Here is a 23384-nt window from a genome sequence, read left to right as displayed (position 1 = left end):
TTGAAAACATGGCATGGGTAACATCACTGGACTAATTTGTTTGTCAATAAATGCACTAAATGTTAACTTACATGGAAAATCAGTTAACCAAATTAAAATTAATTTACCAAATAATATGGAGACAATTAACTGCAAAAAAGTCCCAACAGTCAAACACCTCTTTCCTGGATAAACTGGGCTACTTAAAATAAAACAGAACCAAAACAAGCAAACAACCCAGTCATACAAAACAATTATACCAGGGCACTGGGTCACTGTCATATCACTTTGTAGAGAGCACCCAAGAGAGCAAGAGCAAAGGAGAAGGGGGGAAAAAAGCTTCCTGTGATATTACAATTTCACTGTTTGCTAATTTATTATTACTGCCTTTTTTTAAAAGTATCTCCATTGTCCAAAAAAATAACTTTTTTAAACTTTTAAATGAAATTTAGTTCAAAGAAATTTTTTTTCTAGAACATTTTTTGTAGTTCTTCAAGTTTTCCAAGATGTGCACAAACCTCTCTGGTTTCTTTAAATAACTTATTTGCATCATTTGCTGCAGCAGCAACCTGCTGGCTTTTCATCTGGCTCAGTTTGCTGTCTGGATTCCTCAATCTGGTGAGCATCCGTGTCGAGCCTGGCGTGCCTTTCCCTGCACCTGGAGAATCACTTCTGTCACCATTGGATTTCTCTCCTGCCCAGGAAAAAAAAAAAGGCTTTTAAAACAAACTAATGAATTGTAAGTTTTCCATTGATTTACAGAAGTTGCTAACAGAACAGCAAGTTTAATGAAAAGATGCATAAAACAGAAGATGGAGATGTCTATCCTTATCATCCTTTTAATTATGATCATCATTATTATTACCTATGTCCTCTGAAGCCTGGGATCCCCTCTCTGCATTTTCAGCATCATCAAGAGTCCTGATGGAGTCGTTCTGGCCAGAGCCCAGCTCGCTGCCACTGCTGTTCTCAACATCTGCCTGTGGAGGTGCAGCAGAACCACTGCTGGGGATCATCTGACCAGTTTCCTCTACAAAAGAACAACTTCGGGTTTAGTTTTTCCTTTTGAATTGGATCAATGCAACTTTTTAAAGTTTTCATCAAAAAAAGGCAGATGAATATGTTTTGCTGGACTGGAGGAAAACACATATAAAATATTAATTCCCTTCAGAACACTATATCCATGAAAGTATTTTTTGTTCTGTTTCAGGTAGTTTCTACATCTCTCTGAAAAACTGAAATTCATACCTATATTCAAAATATACTTGTATTTCATCCAAGATAATTTTTTCTATAGATGCACATAGAGATAACCCTGAGACAATTTTGCCTTTAGAATTCATAAAATTTGGTCTTCCTGAAGCATCTGATTTTCTCTCTTTTAATTTTCTTGTGCTTTAGCTGTTCCTCAGAGAAACATCTTTCAGTTTCCCTTGTTTTCCATGGAGTCTTTGACTGTTTCCTCCTCACACCTTAATTCTCAGGAATCCCACAGATTTCTGTTCCATTGGCACCACTCTAAGTATCAGCACACTTAAAACATCAGATCTGATGGGTCTTGATGTGGCTTCAAATGGGTTCCTGGTCCTCAGCTGTCCTTGTCACTGTGTCTTGACAGCTCTGGACTTTGTTGTCACCTCACCTGCTGTGCTGCCCCAGAGGGAATTTTTGACTAAATATCACTGAATTGCAGCTACCTCGAAATAAATCCCTGCAGCCTCCCAGCAGGAACAAGCCCCAGTCCCTGAAAACAGCAAACCCAGCGATGTCTGCTGGGCTTAGTGCCAGAGGGAGACAGTTCAGCTGTTTCAAATCTACGAGATCTGCCTGTTCCTAGAATTCTTCCAAAGCATCAGGGATTCTGATGTTGTTGAGAAAAGTGACAGAACAAAATCTGGTTTTTGGGAAATGTTCACTCCTAGCAGAAGGATGGATCAGGTAAGGATTCTGGAATTCTTAGAGGATCCCTAATCTGAATGCATCTTGATTTCTGACTGTGCCAAATGGGTAACCACCACTGTTTGACCCATTTCCCTCTTTACTATGAGGAAAAATGGACCTGTTTCCATGGCTGCTGTCTGGAGCTGAGTCGAAGCACCCAAACCAGACTCTTAATAAAGATGAATTAAAGATTAAATTGCATTTAACAGACATTCTCATCTACCTCTGCATTTTATTCATATTTCCCCCCTCTTTTGGGGTAACTGCCTCACTGATCCTGGTTCAGTATCTCCCTCTCTCTGAGATTCTCAAACTGAAATTTCATAGTAAGAACACAAACGTTGCTGTGAATATAGTGAATTAGACAGGAGGAAAAACCCTCTCCACACACACTTTCCTACAGAAAAAAAGCCCACTAATTTACAACTCATGTAGAAGCTTTGGAAGGAGAAAAGTACTTGTGAAAGTATAATAAATAATGATAAATATATAAGTCAATCTTTAAAATAAAATACCCATAAAGTTGTCTGAAACAAAATTATAGGATACGGATCTTTTCCATTAAACCTCTACACAGTTATTTTAACTTTAAAAGGGAATAAAAAATAGGAGAACAGGCAAAAATATTTGGTCATGTATCTAAAATATATGGTCTTTGCCTTGTACATAGGGACATTTTCTGTACTTAAAAAGCATATTATGAGGCTTGCAGATTACAGATTAATCTTAGCTTTCATTTTGTCCTCCTGTTCAGAAAGTTTATTACAAGTTTTGGATGCATTGACCTTCCTAAGTTGAAAAGCTGCAGACTGTGACTGCATGGAGAACTATTTCTGTAGGAGAGAAAACATTTACTACCCCTTTTTAAAACATAACGCACTGAATATGTTCACATCACACAAGTTTAGTTTTTTAAGAACTGAGAATAAAACTGAGAATAAAATCCTGATCATTTTAACAGTGATCAGCTGTTTAGAACAACATTTGGTTATGTAGTAAATCCTGTAACAGAATATAATTCTAAATGTAATATAAAGTAATTCTAAAATAGTACACTCATAGTTTATGTTACACCTAATCAACTCCCACTTATTCCTAAAGCAAAAGTAAGTTTGTCTGGTTCTAAATAGTGTATATTATTACCTTTGAGTCACTGACACAGCAGAACAAAACATATTAAAATACAATACCCTTGTGCTTATAATTCTGAAATCTGTTCAAAATTTCCAGCATGACAATTTTAATCTTGACATTTCAGTGCAATGGTTTATTCACGTGAATGAAAATGCTTTGTTAGTAATTTCCACAGTAAATGAGAGGTTAAAATAATAAACAAGCCAGCAGCAAATTAGATTTGAAATAAACTTGGAGAGGATGCTAACAATCATTATGGATCACTATGGAAAAATAAAATATACAGAAAATAGAAAATAAAAAGCTTAGCCATAGTTGTCTTTGGAAGGCATGGAAACAAATGCTAATGTCATGGAAGACCACAAATTTCAAGCACTAGTTGCAAGAAAATCAACTTTGAAATGTTAATAATGACAACGTAGCAGTAAAGGATGGCACTGCAAGCAAACAGCATGAGTGATAAATGCTGGGAATGGTTTTAGTGGACACATCAGAGAGAAAAACAGATTCCCCAAATTACAGAGGCATTGCTAACAGTGCCTTCTGTACCTGAGAGTTCCAGAGGGAGCTCTGATGCCACCTTCTTCTCTGCCACGTTGTTGCTATCAAGGGTTTCTGCCTGACACCCCACTGCGTCCTTCCCTTCAGAGCAACTATTCTCTCCTGCAGAAGGATTTGTGGTGTTGTCATCAGTGCTTGAGGTCACAGAGTTACTTTTATCCCCAACGACTGTTGCCTCTATAGCAAAATGCACAACAAAACTTTAGGGATGTTCTTTATTATGCCTTAAGATGTCATCTGGCAGCATCCATAAAAAGCAACTTCAGCAGCTTTATTTGTTTGATAATGCTGAAAAATAGTGAGCTTTTTCTTTTCCTTTTTTTTGCTATGAGACGGAATTGTCTCAGAATCAAAGAAAAAACCAATTGTGAGTAGGAAAATGTTAAAAATGATGTAATGTGGCTTACTACAAACATGTTGATCACAACCTGTAAGCACCACCTGTACCTCAAGGCAGGGTAAGTAGGAGCCAGCTGTACAGAAGTAGGGAAATTGGTGAAATTACTTAACAAGAACAATTCCAACACACAAGCACAAAGGAACTGACAAATATCACCTCTAACAGAAATATCTTGGAGAATCATACAAATAAAGTATTGCATTAAAGAAATGTGGGGTTCATTTCACTTAAAAGGAGCTGTTAAAGCACAGTCAGTTTCTTTACCTTCTGTTTTCTCTTTCTCCACTTCTTGCTCACTGTGTGTTTCCTCAATTTTATCCTGGTCTCCAGATTCTTCCTTGTCTCTCTCAGCATCTGTCTGGTCATTATCAACATCACTTTTGGCCTTTTCTGCTTCCTCATCTCCTGTATTTTTATCTTCCACTATTTCTCCCTTTCTTGCTCTGATAATGTCCAAAATTTCATCTACAATATAAAGCATGTTGTCAGCACGAAACAACAAACCACCTACAGAGCCACGGAGCACAAAAACCATCACATAAATCCTGCTTCTGATGTAAGATAAACTAGATTTGATTCAGAGTGCAGCATCTATTCCCATTACACAAAATATTCCTACCATTTGCTGCAGAAAGGAAAGACTTGTTGTTGCCCCTTGCTTTGTTTGTAAGGTCTTCTGTCACATCCATGTGCCGGTGAATTTCTTCACGCATCTCCTCCAGGGTTTTGCATAGGTCAGCTTCCCAGTAATCCTTGTCCAGGCATTCAATTAACTCTGCCAGCTGGATCTTTGTGCTGTAGTACCAGATTTTCTTATCCTTCTCACTTTCTGAATCTTCCTCTCTGTAGTAGTATTTAAAAAAATATTGATTTTAAAGTATCTGGATGACAAAAAATGCTATCAACCTGCTTTTTGCAGAGCACTACAAAATGTCAGTACCTGAATGTGAATAAACAAACCACATTGCTCATATGCACATAGTTCAATATTCTTTTTTTATTTCCTTCCCTTTCTCATCCCCTCAGTTCTCATGACAACTTCCTCAGGAAAGCTTTGACGTCTCCTTAAAACTGGCTTGTCCAATCTGACAACAAGGTTTATTCTCATTATATTTACTACTTCTGTAACCAGTAATTTACTACTAAGTCTGAAATAATTTGTAAGTCCAGAATCCATAATGGTAGTTTCTGACAGCATATCCAGGAAAAAACACAGTTAGAAAATTCAAAGACGTCATATTCATAAAATATTTTATATTGGCATCCTACAGTACCCACCTGTGAGAGCACCAGTAAGGGATGAATCATAATACAACCCCTTTGAAAAGATCAAGGGATTTGCACATTTTTAATCTGCAGTATTCCATGACCCCACAAGCCCAGAATTACTGGTGCCAACAGCACCTCAGCAGGGCCACGGACCCAAGGGAGCTCCATCAATACCCCAGGTAACAACAGGTTCTCCTGAGGCTGCAGCTGCTGGACTTCTGATGGATCAAGCTTGGCTTGATCCATCCTGTGCAGCAGCAGCAGCAGCAGCAGCAGATGCAGGCTGGCATGAGCCTGGATGCCAGTGCTGCCCACACCGTGTGGTGCCACTGACTGCCCAGCTTGGCCTTCACCTGGGCCAAGGAAATGAATTTCTGCTGCACCTGCAGCTCTGTCCCAGCACTGCAGGGCTGTGGCTCACTGAGAACCCTAACCCAGAGTGCTGACAGCAAGGGGAAACTGTAAATCTCAAAGATCTGCCCTTGTGGGGTTTGTTGCAGGTTCCTCTCTACTGGTTCCCTTCCTGTGGCTTATATATTAAAAATGGCACAAGCTGGCCTCAGGGACTCAAAGACAAACAACCTTAAGGGAACTTGATCTACTGCCTCCCACTCTGTATTTGTGAAACAATTAATATCTGCAACTCAAACAGAACACTACTGAAATAAGGTTGTTCTGAAGTTAATAACAACAGTATCACATAAAATTCAACTACTAACTTGTCATAACCATTATTGCAAAACAAGACTTTTGGTTTTGATGATAAAATCTGGTATACTGCAAAGAAACTTGCATCTGTCTCATAAAGGCCTTTGCTCACGAAAAGCAACTAATTCTGCTTTACCCATTTATTCCTCTAAACTGCCAACATTCCATTAGTTTTAACCACACCAACCTGTTAAGTTTGACAAGTTTTCTGAGAAAACAGCTCATTTCAGGAAGACTGTCACGTCCAACACACCAAAATGTAACAGCTGAACACTGACAATCATTTGACTCTGTGGAATATTCTAGGCCTGTAAACTTCCATGTTAGATAAAATTACTGTTTAAATTGTGCTTCCTCTAAACCAAGAGTTATTTGCTAACAACAATGGGAATGAGAGCACTTTCATTACCGGTGGTGAACAAAAGCCACAGAAGAGGAAGACAAAGGCAAGCACCCAAAAACCAAGATGGAACGGGAGATGAGAATGCAAGAATAGGGCTTTACACAGTAAGAGGAAATAAAAGGATGAAATAAAATGCTTAACTAAAGAGGACAGGGAATGAGTGCCTTCTGAACTTTCTCTGGCAAGTGTCCAAGGGAAATGGCAAGTGCAAGACCCCGGCAGAGCAGCAGTTTTAAGGCTGCTGTGCTCCTGACAAACATGACTGTAGAATATGATGCTGTTATTACTCTATTTCTTAATTGACCCAGAAAGGAACTTGAACCTTTCATTTTGAACCCCTCTGTTGTAGCTGTTACAGGATTATTTGCTAGAGAGATAATGCCATTTATACATCCTCTTATATGACCTAGATAGGCAGCAATATAAACACTTCATATAGAATCAGAGAGTCATTTTGGCTGGAAAAGACCTTTGAGATCAAGTTTGACAATACATTCTCACCTCTCCAAGAGGAAAGGCTGTGCCTGCATCCATCTGCCAAGCAGCTTGTACACATTGTTTCTATTTTGATGGTGATCATCCCAGTGTTTTCTTATTTCCATGTTTCTCCCCTCCATTCAGCATATCTGAGGCTGTTCCAGCTGCACTAAAGCAGCCAGGGTGAGTACGTGTGTCACCTGAACATCCCAAGCAGCATCTGGCTTCTCCCTCCCTATCAGCCCTTTCTGTTCTAGGTTTGTGAGGTTCCATTGGACTGAAAATCAATTAACTGCTGTTTTCAGTTTCCCTGGATAACTCCAGAAAAAGCCTTCAGCACCAGTAAAGGTTTGCTGTGTTGCAGGCCAGTAAACCCTGAGGCTCAGTGAGCAGAGCTGAGACATCAGACCAGCAAGAATATTCTGCAGAAAGCACTTGGAGCTAATCCTTCCATGTGTGATTTGAGTCCTGCCCATTAAATAACTGCTCAGATAATATTCTAGAAACAGTCAATGAGGTTATCCAAGAGTATTTCGATACCCTTCTACTTCATTTATGTAAGAGTTTGAGCATAAAATTTGTTTTCAACTGAAGACTATCACAACCTTAGCAAGAGAATTTCAGGAATTAGAGTTTTCCCTTGAAAATGCACAGACAAAATGTGAAATGGCACAAACTGGTTGGTCTGTGTGCTTACACCAAACTCGTCTCTGGCCAGACTTCTTTCCAAGATTCAGATGTGTGCCAGAGTAGAAATCATTCCATGCAATCCATTTTGGCCAACTCAGATAAGACTTCAGTCAACAATTATATAATTCCAGCCAACTTTCCCTTAACATCTTTTTGTGTTTACTAAAGGGACATGACTTTTACCCCCTGAAGAAATCAGAGGGGCTGTCAAAAAAGATGCAAGGCTGCCCAAGGAGCAGTTCCCAATGCTTTTCTCAGCCAGCCCAGACGGATTTGCCGGCTTGGTGCTGGACAGGTCTGCAGAGACTCCAGGGGACTCAGCTGAGTCACACACAGTCTGTGAGGCCAAGGGGGAGAAAAGAATCACATGATTGTTTCCTACCTCTTTCAGCCTCCTTGGCTGACAGGAATTATTCACTAGCAGGCTGCAGAGACAAGTTTAAAGGCTGATAAAAGCAACACAGAAGATACTTGAAACTTTCATTAAGGTGATAACAAAATATTTAGTACTAGTAGTAGCGGATGCTTCCTGAATTCCATGACAATACAGTTGGAAACTGAAGAATTCAGGAAATTGTTTGAAGCAATCTATTCAAATAGAAGTCCCAAACCCTTGCTAATTAACTGGAGAAAAAAGGGAGGACCCCTAAGAACATAAATAGCATGACAAATCTTGCAGAAAAAAAAAAGCTGAAACTGTTTTTGACTGTCGAGGAAGATCCATACAACTCAGGAATAACAATGTGTGTCCTATTTCTGCTATCAAAATAAAAGCCAAACAGTGTTTCATTATCTTCTTTCACAGATAACTGATAAATCCAAAGCATTTCAATATTTCTATAAAGATAAACTTGTTAAAACACTGCAGCAGTTTACAAGGACAATGCAAGTCAAAGTCCCAAATTTCCTGAGTTAATAACTTGCAGAAATAATCTTCACAAGTAAAACAAATGCAACGGACCCAGAGGCATCATCCTTAATTTGTAAACAGCTTGAAACAAAATGCCAGGAATTAATTTGCTCTTGGCCTGTTTTTTGTTTTAATCTTGTTGATATCTGCTCATGAGGAAAGTCCTTCAGTGTCCAGTGTTCCATCTTTGTAAAACAGAAGTGGAAAAGAGAAACAAACCCACAAATATGGGCTTAAAAAAAGTGAGTGATGGAAATACAGGTACCAGGGAACAAGTCTACAAAACCCTTTAAAAGGCAGGAAAATCAGGAGGTTTGATTTGTGACATTTAAAGGGGGAGAGAGGAGAAGAAGTAAAAAGCCCTAAAAACCCTTTTGAGAAACAAAACCACCAAGAATTTAGGATTTCAGTTCTCTAATCCTCCTGGGCAGGATATCAAATCTGTATTTGTGCAGATTATTTTTAGATCTATTAGTTTCCTCTGATGCATTTGATCACGTGTCATTGGGGAATACACTCTATTCATTTTAATAAAGTTGATATAATAATATAATTTCACAGATCTCCGGTTTTAGCATTTGGAAGTTATCCCTTAAATTACCCTTCAGTTATCCAAGATATCAGGTGTGGTTTGACTCTGTTCTGTGTGTACAGATAAATAAATAAATAAGTAGATATATGCAAAAAGTTGGGTTTGCTTACTGAATTTAAAAACTGAAATTTTTAATGTCTATGAGAGTTATTAAAGTTGCATTTCCCTGGAATTAAGCTGTGTAGTACTTTTGCCTCCTTATGAAATGATTTGCCCACAGAACACCTAAAAGGAATTTAAAATATTGGTTTTTAAAAAACTCAGTACATTTAACTTTTGAAGATGTCTCTAAGTGCATTTAAAATTACTGCCAATGTGCTAGAAAGAAACAACTCTCACATGTGCGGATTTCAAAGGCTCACCAAGCACCTGCATGATTCATTTAAGTTTAAAACATGTTGAAGTACTGTCTGTATCAAAACCTTCTGAACATCAAATACTACACTTCACCGGGAAAAAACATTGTTTCACACATCAAGTTTAGTTAAAACTAATTACCTACATGGCTACATACACAGAGGAAACAAAGTCTGCACATTTATCTCTAAATCAACTCCAGAGTGATCTGGATTTCTTAATGTTAATTCCCAGATTATCAGGAACAGGAGAGTGCTGCCAGTACAGGAGAGTACTGAAGACAAACCCATTTTTAGAACAGCCTTTTCCTCAAGAGTTTTGAGGGGAAAGATACAAAAACAAGGTAGAGGAAACCACAAGTTATTCCAGCACAAGTAACTAGAGCAAAAATAATCCCAGTTATGTGTCCTTCACAACCAGGCTTTTTGTTGTTGAAAATCAAGATTTCAACACATTTTTTGAAAACAAAAGCTAGGAAATTCTGTATGAAACAATGGAATAATTGGGTTATCAACAGCTTCAGGTGCCCATAGCATCCTGAATGATCCACCCCTTACTATGGAGCATGTGACTGAGTATAAACATGGAATACACACACAGGGAAAAAAAGAGAGGAGTATAAAAGATTCCCTGCATCCTTTGAAAGGTTACTTGGCACTACTGTGACATTTATAACCCAGAGAAACTAAAAAAGATCAAACACAGACTCTTTTTTTACAAATATGAAAGAAGAACACAGGAAACAGAGCAGAGAAAATTAATACTTAAAGCATCAGCTGACAATACCCCAGAGAAACAGCCCCACATTTTAAAGGAATACTATGAGCCCTTAGAATTGTCTTCTTTGCAAGATGTTACACTACCAGCAGACCCCACAGTCCCTTTTAAACACCCTGGCTACTATCTTACATATTCACTGTAACCTGCTTTGTATGAAATTCTGGTAAGGTACCCAGCTGTGGTTTATTTTCTCTGTAACACTGAATGGAAAACTGTGTTTCTGTGTTTTCAGAGCTCTGCTAAAGTCTCTATTTCTCCTAATTTAACAATAGCACTGATTTCACTTAAATATTTTTTTTCTCCTCCATTATGAGAACAATTAGATAAGAACAGTCTTTTATGAGAAAACCAATCCTTAGCCATTTTCCTGGGAAAAATGGATTTCACGTTCAACTTTTCAGGTAAAATCCAGGGGATAATGCCCTTACTAGCAAGGGTTTGATTCCTATTAATATTTTGAGGTACGTTTGTATCTTGACACCAACCAGTAACAGGTAATTGAGTGAAACACAGGCAGTACCTCCCTCGGAGAAAGGCAGGACTTGCTGTGGTGACTTTCTTTGCACTACAGAACAGTGTTCAATAAAACATTTCCTGCATTTCTAGTAACATTGAATCCCTTTGAGCAGCTCTGAAATTTTCTGCTCTAAAGGCAGAGCATCAAAGCAGTACCAGAACTTGGCAACCAAACACTGCTTAAGCAGGTGACAGACCCCAAGTAGTGTCCTACACATCATGGGATCATAAAAAGACAAACTCAGTAACTTCTACAAGAAACTGGGGAGTTCTCATTAATATTCCCTTTCTTTTCCTCACATTTATGTGTTTTAGGCACATTAATATTAAGCCTGAGGCCCTGTTTTTATGTTCTTTTTATGTATAGATTATGAGAATATTAATTTCGGATTAATATGGATTATTTACATGGTCTTTAGTAATCTCCTTACAAAACAGCAAGCGACAGCTTTATCTAAAGAACAAATTTATGACAGCAACAGCAATTTACACGATGTATTAAAAACACAATATTACTGCTCAGAAATTATGCAACGGTGAGTTCACTTACATGATGATCCTCCTGTTCAGGAACCAGTATTTCCTCCTGTGCCTGTCGTATCCGATGGGTTCGTGTCGGATGTAGGGTTTGTTTTTTTGGATTTCAGCCACACAGTCAGTCACCCCGGGCACCTTGTGTGCCACGCACACCTCGCACTGCCACTCGTCCTCGGGCACCTCCTCCAGAGGGGGCTTCACGCACTCCAAGTGGTACACGGCCGAGCAAGTCTCACAGCAAAGCAAATCCCCGAGTTTGTGACAAACCCTACAGTGATCATCGTACTGAATAACACCTTCTGACATTAACTCCTCGCGTGCAATGTTTGTGGTAAGGAACTGATCCACTAAGAACTGCAGAACTTTGATTTTATTTTCTACTGGTCCATAAGGATAGTCCTCTGTCTCTTGGTAAGGAAGAACATGATGGTATTCCTTGTCACTCTCACAATATACCCGCAGAACCTCTGGCCACGTCATTCCATCTATGAAATACAAAGTGGAATTAACGCTATCTTTGAGGTCAGCAGGTCCAAAGGTAGTATTTGAAGTGTCTTCTTCACGTAAAACTGCTTTTAACAGCACTATATGCATCTCTGCCATAAGTGTGCACTGCTCTTGACTTACCAGAGCTGCACAGAAGTCCTCAAAACGAAAAGGAGAGAGGCGCAAAACAGTGCCAAAGTTCCTTAGTACCTCATAGATGGCAATAACATTCATTATATGCTCACTAGGCACCATTAAGTCCTCTGAGGATTTAGGAAACTCCAAGGGTGGGATATCTTTTTCTTCCAATATTGGAGAACGAGGACGATGTGCTCTTTGTCTTCTCCTACCTGGAATAAAAAACAACAGTAAGAATTTTGCTGTTCAGAGGTGAACACAGGTGTTCAAACATCTATCACCAATCACTGTGTTAACATTCTGAACTAATGCAAATTAAGGCTTCACAAGCTTCACAGTTATATAAATGTGTTAACTCAGCTAACCATCTCATACTTTAACTAACAGTATGAAAATAAGACACAAGGTATCTGAAGTTTGGCTTTGGACACATACAGGAATTGCATTTCCCATACAATGTACATCTAATGAGGCTTTAAAATGGAATCTAGAAATGTAATTGTTTAAATTACTTAAAAAGAAAGACATTTCCCACAGCCAAAATAATAATTTTTTCTCATTTTTATTCAGCATGACTAGTTTAAACCTGAAACATCAAGCTCGAAACAGATATTTTGTATTAAATGATTGCAAGTTATTCTCCTATCCAGCAAGGGCATCCAGGAAAGCTCATTTCAAGCAGATGTCTTAAGACATCAATTTCAACCAAATTGAAATACAAAAGAGAACCTAAAGTGTGTTACCCACTGCTTTCTAACCAGAATATTCCTCCTGACTACCTACAAACCAAAGCCAGAAGGTAAATGTGATGTTTAATGAAAATATTTCAAAAACTCTCAGATTCTCAAAGCAAACAAACAAAACCCCACCCCAACCCACCCTCATGCTTCAATAAAACAGGAGTCATATCCACAGAACGAGGAGGCAAAACTACGGAAGGACAAAGTTTGCCAATAAAAGCTGATCTAAAGAGCTGTTTTACTGTCTAAAAGAAAAGACAGTGAGCGTAATTTATTCAGGCTCAGATGCCAATTCAGATAAGATGCTACACTTCCTTCCCTTGGATTCCATGATCCTTGATGCCAAACAGAAGGAAAAACAAAAGAGGGAAGTTTTTGTAAATGACACTACCTGACAGATGAAACATTTTAATCTTCTATCAAAATAATCAGCTACATGCAACTATTTCTGAGCTATCAGTTAAAAGTTTTAGATGCACTTATTAAACTTATTTCCCTTTATAGGAAACAACAAGTAGAGAAAAATCTCATAAACCATCATCTAGGTTTAATCCAAGAACTGAGATGAAAACTGGTTTTAGGTCCTCTTACTAAGTATACTAAGATTCTGGTCAACAACTAAATTTCAAAATTATCCATTGTCCATAGACAAGTGTCAGCAGGATGCATTTCACACAGAGAGAAAATCCAAAGAGAAACTGCAGCCATCCATAGCAGCCACTTCCCACACACACTTCACTAAAATGGGACACGTATTAAACTTTGTGTGTTCTGACACTGAAGAGTGACACAACCAATAGTCTGGAATTTTAAGATTCATGTTCATAATTTCTTAACCAAATTCTGCACATAACAAACCTCCTCAAAAACTGGATCAAGGAAATTAAGAGATAGTGAGTTCCAGTCAGCTTGGATGTTACCATTAAATGGAAATGGTTCTGTGTGGCGTTTGTTCAACCCACCCTACTCCTTTCCATACCCCCAGAAATACAGAAAATAAGTCTAATGTGGGAGAAAACCTTCTAAGACAGATCCTGGTGGACCTCAAACACTGTCATTAAAACATTAATGCACTGAAAAGGGGAGAAAAAAGTTACCAGCAAGAAAAGCTACCTCTAAGAAACATCTTATAAACAACAAATGATTCCAGAAAAATAAATCAACCCTTAGACTGGTACGGCAAGAAGGCACCAGACACAGCTCTCCCTTTCCAATGTTAAAGAATGAAATCTTATACAACAAATTACACACCCTAACAATATAGAAGATGAACTGCAAGATGTTTCCATTACAGAAGTAACAGGTCAACCTCATCTGTGGATAAAAATAACTTTCCAAGTTTAGTGAGGTTTCAGTTCTGACTGTGGAAAATGAAGGAATGTTTCTATGACTGTCTTCCAACATGCCTCTGCACTAATCAGTGGAAAATGTTTAATCATGGCAAACACACAAAGACAAAAGAGTTCCAGAGCCAGGCACAAAGCAAGTGCTCTCTAGATTAAACTCAATTTTTCTATCACCATGATCCACAATCATATATGCATAAGCCACAGTTGGTTTAATTAAAAGACCCCAAAGCAAAAGAAGACACAGTCACACAAACTACTTTGGGGTCCTGAAGCTTCCTTCAGCTTTGCAGTCCTAGGTGGCCATGCAGGACAACAGCATCACCACCAGCACAGAACAGATATTCTGAAATCACTGACGGCCCTCACAGAGTCCAAATATCACAAAAGCCAGCAGAGCTATCAACTAGGATTATTTCTGCAGCAGAAAAATGTGCCTGTCACACAGTAAAGCCATAAACCAGCCCTTCAAGAAAGAGAGCAGCAAGGACGTTAACCCTGCTTTACCTGAATTGAGGAGTGACAAATCTCCCCAGTAATTTTAGACAAAAATAAGCCAGAGTGAAGGACCACTGCTGGAAAGAAACAGACTCCAAATACCAATTCTGCTGATGTCTCCTTCACATGAGATAATTATGGTATGGAATCACAGAATCATTAAGGTTGGAAACACCCTCAAGATCAAGTCCAACCATCTCAGCCCCGCCACCGCGTCCTCAAGTGCCACATCCACACATTTCAGAACACCTCAGGGGTGGTGACCTGCACCAGTTTCCTGAGCAGCCTGTTCCAGTGCTTTACAACCCTTCAGCAAAATAAACTTTCCTAATATATAATCCTGACATCTACTGGTGCAAGTTTAAGCCACTTGTATATTTGTCACATGAAATTAATAGGGGAGTAAAAAAAAAGAACTTTAAAACAAGGCATTCCTAATATGTCCTGAAAAAGCTAATCTCTAACACTTCCTCTTACAAAGGAAGCACATTGGTACAATTAGAGCTCTAGAAGAAATGTGTTATCAGGATATAAATGTGTCATAACAGCATAATAAAGAATTGTACTTTGGTGCAAGCATTAGTCACACCATTCCATCTCCTACTTAAATCAATTTATGTATTTTCATGTTTGCTTTGGTCTAAAGAACAGAAATTTCAAAAGCAGTAACAAAATAGACAATGGGAAAAGCAGACTGCATTATAAAATGTGTGCTTCAGTTGTGTTAGGCCTCACAGTTGCAGCACGTTACAATATTGTGCACCTCAACATTCCCCATCCACACTGGAAACCACACACCACAGCTCAAGAGCTCAAAGAACTTCTCTTTTTTGACATTGAACTGCTCTGAACAATTCTCAACTAAATATAAACTGGTTTCCAGAGCTAAAAAAGGAAAGTATTCAAAGATGCAGAATATTTTAGAAAGAAATTGTATTTTTCTTGAACGACTTGATGGCACAGTATTTTAAATCTTTCTATGATGGCTTTTTTCCTTTCCAATTTCACTTTCAATTTGTTATTAATATTCACTGTACTGGGGTTGAAGAGAATTTGAAGTTGAGATGAGAGTCACAAAGTATGATTTGGAAATTCAGAAATTCCAATTTGTGCTTAAATGTATTACTGGCCGATACATCAACTGTGATCTCAAGAAACACTCAGACACCTTAAAAAAAAAAAACAAACTCAAAAGCCCAACAAACCCAAGCAGTCTAAAAATCTCCAGTGAAAAGGATGAACATTCTCTGCCAAGGTGCCCATAAATCTTGAAGCATTGCAAGTGGCTGCTGAACTGAAATTAAAAGTGCAGGTCAATGGAACATGATATAATGATGCCAAAGTGCTACAAGTCTCTTTTTTGAGCTGAAATGTTGGTGTTTTAGTGGTCGGGTGGCTAACCTTTCTTCACTGCTGATTTTTCAGTGTGCTGACAACCCACACAGCTCCTCCTGCTTTGGAGCAGCTCCACCTCCTGTGTGAGGGTTTTTGAAGATCACAGTCCATGTTTACCCAACTGTGCCTCATAAACACACACAAAGAAAATCCCTCAAATGTTGAAAAATGTCTCCCTACAATAAGCATACACAATCTTTCAAGCTTTTCACTTTCAAGGACAATCTTCTTTTTCATGAGGAAAGTGGGCCAAGATTTAAATTCGACATTCAGTGGCAGACACAAAAAACCCAGAGCCCAACAAAGAACTCTGGCCACTTCAAACACTTTAGCTTAAACTTAGTCTTAGAGATACTAGGATTTCACCACCTATTTTAACTTGTTGTCATTTGTCAAGGATTTGGGCCCCCACAGGGAATTCTTTTTCAAACAGAAATTGCAGTATGTACTATTTTGTTTAACCCCAAAAGTATCAGGAGGATTGCAGAGCAGGTGCACTGGAAAGTTACTTCTCCTTTAAGCACCCCCACCTGACTGACCAGACTTTAAACTGAATTTTTATGCAACTGCTCTAAATTCAAGAAATCAATTTACCCACACTGAAGTTTCCCAAAACATACTCAAGTTTTGTTACATGCAAATTAGATACTTCTGAGATCGCTTCTGCAAGTTAACTAAGTCTCTGAATCAAATTTCACCTTCAAATGTGAGGCACTACAAAGGCAGAAAATGTCCACTTCTACATCACTCAAATTCCACAGCTTTATTTGGTGGAAAAAAATTGATTTGCCAATGGCCTCCTGCTGCCACAGCTGGAATATTGACAGGACCTAGATCCCCTGGAGATCTGAACACAACATTTCTATCTAGTATAAACCTCTTTTAAATAGCAAGTCCTTCACCTGGTTGCCTCTCCCCAAGTGCTAAAGCAGTCTGCAGTGGTTACCTGTCCCTATTTTGAATTCTCTAGTTGAAGAGCTGCCTGTAATTAAGATTAAAGAGTAAACAATTCTATTCCCATGGGACATTTAATTACAGATACTGATAATTACAGTCTACACTTAGGATAATCTACTAAATTTATATTACAAATTTAAGCAAACACACCAATGATATCTGAAATAAAACAAAGTTACTCAAGTAGCAGTCTGAATACCCAAAACCAGAATTTACTTTAAAAACCCAAACCATTGCTTTATTTTTTTAATTGCATCTACTCAACCTATTTGGTTCAAATACTGACCCTTTCAGAATTTAGAAATGAAGAAGAGTTTAAAAGAGCAAAAACTTTGTCTCCATTTTCATTCACAGACTGAAAGAAGAAAAGGGAAAGTCACATCTGCTCTTTGCCACAGAGTATACAGAATTTAAAACTACTTTAACCATCTTTAACACATCTGCTGGTCTATGTAAACAGAGTATCTGAATTAACTATAGACATGAGTGTCCAGAATACAGAAAGACTGAACCACAACTAAATATGACTTTCATGCTCTTCAGCTTTAGTTGTATTCAATCACCATACACATGTAGACTAACAAAAATCACAAAAACCCAGTTTTGCCTTGTCTCACTGACATTAAATATCCTTCCCTCCAGCAAACACAGCCTCTCAGCCCAACATATTTCAGGTACTGGCCTGGTGGATGGAGGTCCTACAGAACAAATATTCTGCCAGAACCACTGTCATTTAAACAGGGACAGAGTGGTGGCTGCATTGGTCTGACCTAAAAAATTAACACTGGTTCCAGTCGCTCTTTGGTCTCATTTCACTTCTCTCAGAACTTTCCCTTCCTCATCAATTCTCAGCACTTGGGCTCTCCAGCTCAGAGTTGCTGCTCACAGTTGCCATGGAGAGGATAAGCTTGGTAGGAGAGAAAAGAGACCCAGGAGTTTCAGATACTCCAGCAACCTGTCACAGGAGGGGAGAAAATAAAGAACAAACCCCCATCCCTCCAGTCACACTCCACTAATTGACCCCAGAGAAGACTTTCAATTATCTCCAAAAAAAGATTTAAATTTTGGCCTCAAGTTCCACAAGCCAAGTCAAACCACACCACTCTTACATGAAAGTCCATCTTTAGTAAAGTAGAACTGGGCTGGTTTTGTTTTCCAGATTGTGAGTCACTGCAAAAACCTCTCAACATAAAGACAGCTGGCGGTTCTATACGGTTCTATACGATGTCCTGGGAGCAAGAGCTCTCCTTGGAGAAGATTTCCTCTCCTACATTTTCCTTCCTCCTGGAGGCTTTGCCTTTTGACTGCCCTCAAATTCCCCGAGACCCTCCTATTTTGGTTTGGTTTTAATAAATACATACTTTGTGTCCCATATTATTGCTTTGCACCATGCATGTTTCGAATGGGACTCTACAGCAACACGTGAGTTTTTGTTAGATATCACTGAGAAAACTGGAAACGGCTGAAAATGTGTAAAAAAACCTTTTTTTGGTGTTCTTTCTTTCCTGTCACAGCAGAATGCAGGAACTGGATAGAGCTGCATGTTTGCCACAGCAATATCCAAACTGGTTCTTTAATTAAAAGTCAACCTCTTGGGAGAACATTTGCTCAGCTTCCACCAAAGAAAAAACAGCAATAAAACAAATGAGTTTAACATAAAATAAGAATATATTATGAAAAGCAGTGCCAAAATAGAAAAATCTAAATCTTTTTCTTTGGATGGGCCAAAATTAAAGGCTTTGACTTTTACAAAACACTTTCTTCCCTTTTAAAAATGATAATCATGTTTCCAATAGTCGCAAGTCAAACATTCTCTTCCAGAAAAAATTTCTAAAAGAATAAGATGCATTTATAACTACTTGTAGGTGCACTCCAATTTGAATATTACTCTGCAGTAATCACACCTAACCCAAATTTATTTATTTAGTCTGGAGAAAAGAAAAAATCAGCCATAAATAAAACTTACAAACTAAACTAACATTAAAAATGAGGCATTCCAAGCACAAAAAAAGCTTTAGAAGTTGAAATACAAATGAAAAAATCACTGGTTATTAGACTAGATCCTGAGTGCACTCACATCACACAAATTCTCACCCGTGTTCCTAAGTAAAGTTTGGTTCCTGCCTTGCCTTGAACAAAAGTAGGCCTTTATGTTTTTTTAAAACTAAAACTTTCGGCTGCTTCTTTTTTCAGTTTGCACACCTGTCAGCAGTACCCTTTTAAATCAGACTAGGGTTTTTGACTGACTTTACATGAAGAATTTAATTTCCCAACATTATGGCCATCAGCACTCCCTCAGGAGCCAGCAATACAAACCCTCCCATGTTCTATGGAATCATTTGAACATTTGGATAACCAATGCAAATGCAAGACATGCAGCAGGTGAGATCACTCTGAGGAGGACTCAGAGGTAAAATCCTTTTGTGCCTACAACCCTGGCAAAGAAAAAAAACAAAAACAAAACCACAGGTAGCACAAACAAAATGATCCTCAGGAGCAGTTAGACAATTTCTTGAGACACACTCAGGAGAAGCTGTAACTAATTTAAGAAGTTAGTGAGCCCTGAAAGCCAGCCCAAACCTACTAAAATCCACATTTATTCACCTTACACCTGTTCTATGCAACACAATGAGCTCTTACAGAATTTTACTGCGGATCTACAAAAAAGTTTGCTCAATAAAGTCATGGGCAGCACACAACCTTTTACTACACACACACTTTGATAAGGGCGAGGTATTTGCTGCTCGGAGCTTCTGAGGTGACTGACAAAGCTCTCCTGAGATAAGCTGCCAATTTACAAGTCAATGCAGCACAATCACCCCCAGATTTACTCCTTTGGCCTTCTACACAATTTCTTTGTTAGGAATCGTCTCCTACATTTTTCAAGGCTGGCATGAGAACTAGTGATCCTTCCCTCCGGAGCACAAATCAAAGCGCAGATCACTAAATGGTAAAATAAGAGCATGCCAGGTTTAATTTAGAGAGGAGGGTACCCCAGGTAAGATGTTTGGGAGGCTGCTAAATCTTCTCCCACGACAGACAAAAGAGGCTGCATATCTTAATGTCGTATCTCAGTGTCTCCACTTAGACAATTCTTCAAGAGCATGAAAACGTGCTCAGATAAAAAATTACTACAGACACACCAAACGCAGCACCTGGTTCCCAGCTAAATCCTTAAACTGAAAATAAAAGCACATTGTGAAGTAACTGGTTAACAGAAGCAATGGTCAATCCCTGCAAACGCTCAGACAAGCCAAACCCAACTAAAAGGATTATTTAATGTATTTTAAGGTAAATATTTTGTCTCCCAACTCTGGTGTTGTGTATTTGTTTGTTTGACAGACTGATGATGATCTCAGCTGAAATCTAGATCTATAGCTCTTCCTAAAACTAGTTTTCTGATGAAGAAAAATCAATAAACAAAAACTGAAGGACTTCCAGGCATCCTGACGAAACCCTTCTCTTAAAATTCAGCAACGTATGAAAAATACTTAGTAACTATAATGCAACAGTGACAAGCCTTAAGTAGAATTTACAGTGGACAGAGAACGGCAAAAATGTTTAGTGATACAAGATATACAGGATACCTGTCCCAACAGTTCATCCACCCTCTGGGGATGCAGAGAGGTGAGAGGGATGGGACATTACATGCAAAATCCCTCTACCAAAAGTACATCCAGCAGAATAATAATAATAAAAAATTGTTATTCACCCAATATGTTTTTACTGTACCATGACTAAGTGGTATAGTAAAGATATTTTATATTTTCCAAGATTCTGCTTCTTTAAATTGCTTAATAATAATATTTTATATTATAATAATATTCATTTTCCTGTCATATAGTAGAAAGTACTCCTACATCTAAGTTCAAGATAAATCATAAGCTCCCCATCAGAGCACAAAACCTGAGGCTTTTTTGGCCAGATGCATTGCTCTGTGATCTTTTAATTCATAGTTCAACATAAGTTTAAAGAAAACTGTAGCAAGTCCGTCCCCCATTTAAGTGGGATTTGATTTACGTGTAAAAGCTTGGTTGGCAGGAGAGTTTGACTAGGATGGCAATTATTCAATACCCTGCTTTCCAAACCACTCTTCAGCCCCTCAGAGTACATCCTGGAAGTGGCTGTAACTCAGGTTGCACTGACTGAGGGAAGGTAAGGGCAGAAGGACTGTTCATCATCTCTTCTGGTAAAAAAATGCACAATTTTGTCAGGAGGGAGGAGACAGACGCTCCTTCCAGCCCTCCAGCTCAGCACAGGAACTTTGTCACTGTGTTACACTTTGCTGGCTCGAAGGATATGAAATAACCCCCCCAACCTCGTATCTAAACACAGCTAAGGAAGGACCAACTCTGGCTCAGGGTGCACCCAAGTCCCAGAGCTCCGGAGCCCCTGAAGGACACCGGAGACAAAACTCTGCACCCTGCCCTGCTCCCTGTGCTGGCCCCGGTCAGACACAGAGACCCCGATGGGACACAAACCCTGCCCTGCCTGTGCTGGCCCCGGTCAGACACACAGACCCCGATGGGACACAAACCCTGCCCTGCCTGTGCTGGCCCCGGTCAGACACACAGACCCCGATGGGACACAAACCCTGCCCTGCTCCCTGTGCTGGCCCCGGTCAGACACAGAGACCCCGATGGGACACAAACCCTGCCCTGCCTGTGCTGGCCCCGGTCAGACACACAGACCCCGATGGGACACAAACCCTGCCCTGCCCTGTGCTGGCCCCGGTCAGACACACAGACCCCGATGGGACACAAACCCTGCCCTGCTCCCTGTGCTGGCCCCGGTCAGACACACAGACCCCGATGGGACACAAACCCTGCCCTGCTCCCTGTGCTGGCCCCGGTCAGACACACAGACCCCGATGGGACACAAACCCTGCCCTGCTCCCTGTGCTGGCCCCGGTCAGACACACAGACCCCGATGGGACACAAACCCTGCCCTGCTGTCACTGCTGTCTTCTTGCCTGAGATCTCCACCAGTGCCACCCCTGCACAGGTGTTTGTCCAGGAGGAGGCACGGACTGACCCGCCTCAATGAAAATTTGTATTTTTTTTTTTTTTTGCATAAGGGCAAGAGCACGTCTGGGAGAGAGGGAAGGAGGGAAACACCGAACAGTTCAGGCAAACACCGAACTAATGAGAACAACAAGCAAATTGCCAAAATAACAACACAAACGTTGTAACTCTCAAAAACTCAGTACAGAGCAAACGAACCTAAGGATAAAAATGCTTACACATCTCTTAAGAAACTTAACTGAAATCATCCTGGCCAAGTGAGATATAAACAGATAAATGATCAAAATGGTTTCTGATACACCTAAATACCACATAAAAACCTGTCTATGCTTGTACAACAATGCACAGAGAGCTATCTTCTGATTTGCCAAAACACTTAGCACATTTGGAAAATGGCATACACCCATTCTCTGCAGAACTCATTTTAAACCTGGATGCTCATGTAAAAAATATTATCCTGACCTAGCCAGTTAAAATCATAAAAATATTATTTCTCTGACATAAGCACTCCCAAAAAGTAATAAAAATGAAAGTTATCACAACTAAGCAGAAAATGGAGAGTTAAAAGTCAAGAGAGTACTTAGAGCTTTTTTTCTTCTGTGAAGCCAGGTATCAATCTATATTAAAAAATTCTCAAATTGATTGCAGGACATTCCTGCAACAGGTAAACTAACATCTTTCAAAAATTATCCCTAAATAAATTTAGTAATGTATGTATTTATTGTGACTCATTTAGGTTCTGGAGCATATGGATATAAGTTTTTAAAAAATATACAGACAAACATAAATAGCTTTTTAAAGCTTTTTATGAAGTCATAGAACGAGCTGATATCATTAACTCATCAAAATAAAAAAAAATTACACATTTAGCAGCCAGTACTTCCTCCTTTTAAAAAGTCATCAGCTAACTACTCAGGACGACATTCCTTTTGTAATTAAGATGCAATGCATTCACACCAACAACCTGTTCCTCCCCCCTTCCAAATTGGCCAAATACTGCAACAACAGCAGTGCCTGACATCCTGTAGCCCAAATCATACCAGGTTATCTACAAGCTGAACTACTCTCCTGGTTTAGAGAGTTAAAAAAATAAAATTAAAAATAGAAATAAATAAAATAAAATAAAATGTGAAATAAAATATTCTAAGCTTAAACTCCATTCTGGAACGAGTTCAAATAAATCCAAAGTGCTTAAGTTTAAATAAAAGAATTTTTGAAGCTTGGTGAATGAACCAATTAAGGACAAACAGAAATGCAGGCCTTAAATTTTTCCCAAATTTTCCATTAGAATTAAAAAAAAATCCCAATTATGTTTAATGAATTTTAACCCAAATATGAGTTTTAAAGCTTGCCATATCTTCAGATAAACGCATTATTTAAATGCAAGACCTCTCACTCAACCTCCACCTCTTAATCTTTGTGTTGAACTCAAACTAGGTTTACATCCTTGCAATGAGGCCCTGTGCACTTTTTCCCAAACTATAACAATGCAATCTCCATTTTGAACAATGCACCTAATTTCCCTCCTTGGAAAGCTACTTTTGTC

At 39.0% G+C, this 23384-nt stretch overlaps 1 protein-coding gene across 10 annotated transcripts in view; it reads right to left on the bottom strand.

Annotated features, from left to right (window-relative positions):
• Window positions 1-23384, bottom strand: part of BPTF (bromodomain PHD finger transcription factor) — a 52350-nt gene that overhangs the window by 27622 nt on the left and 1344 nt on the right. For 7 of the 10 annotated variants that reach the window (XM_063409055.1, XM_063409056.1, XM_063409061.1 and 4 more), the window contains exons 2-7: window positions 11268-12090; window positions 4635-4858; window positions 4280-4480; window positions 3604-3792; window positions 845-1009; window positions 498-673 (exon numbers count right to left, since the gene is read on the bottom strand). In XM_063409055.1, the coding sequence (XP_063265125.1) occupies window positions 498-673; window positions 845-1009; window positions 3604-3792; window positions 4280-4480; window positions 4635-4858; window positions 11268-12090 (1778 nt within the window). Of the gene's footprint in view, window positions 1-497; window positions 674-844; window positions 1010-3603; window positions 3793-4279; window positions 4481-4634; window positions 4859-11267; window positions 12091-23384 lie in introns of those variants that run through there. The other 3 variants (XM_063409064.1, XM_063409058.1, XM_063409062.1) reach the window with 3 other exon arrangements.

This window comes from Prinia subflava, chromosome 12 (assembly GCF_021018805.1).
Source record: "Prinia subflava isolate CZ2003 ecotype Zambia chromosome 12, Cam_Psub_1.2, whole genome shotgun sequence".
NCBI lineage: Eukaryota > Metazoa > Chordata > Aves > Passeriformes > Cisticolidae > Prinia > Prinia subflava.
This window is presented reverse-complemented; position numbering and strand designations above follow the sequence as displayed.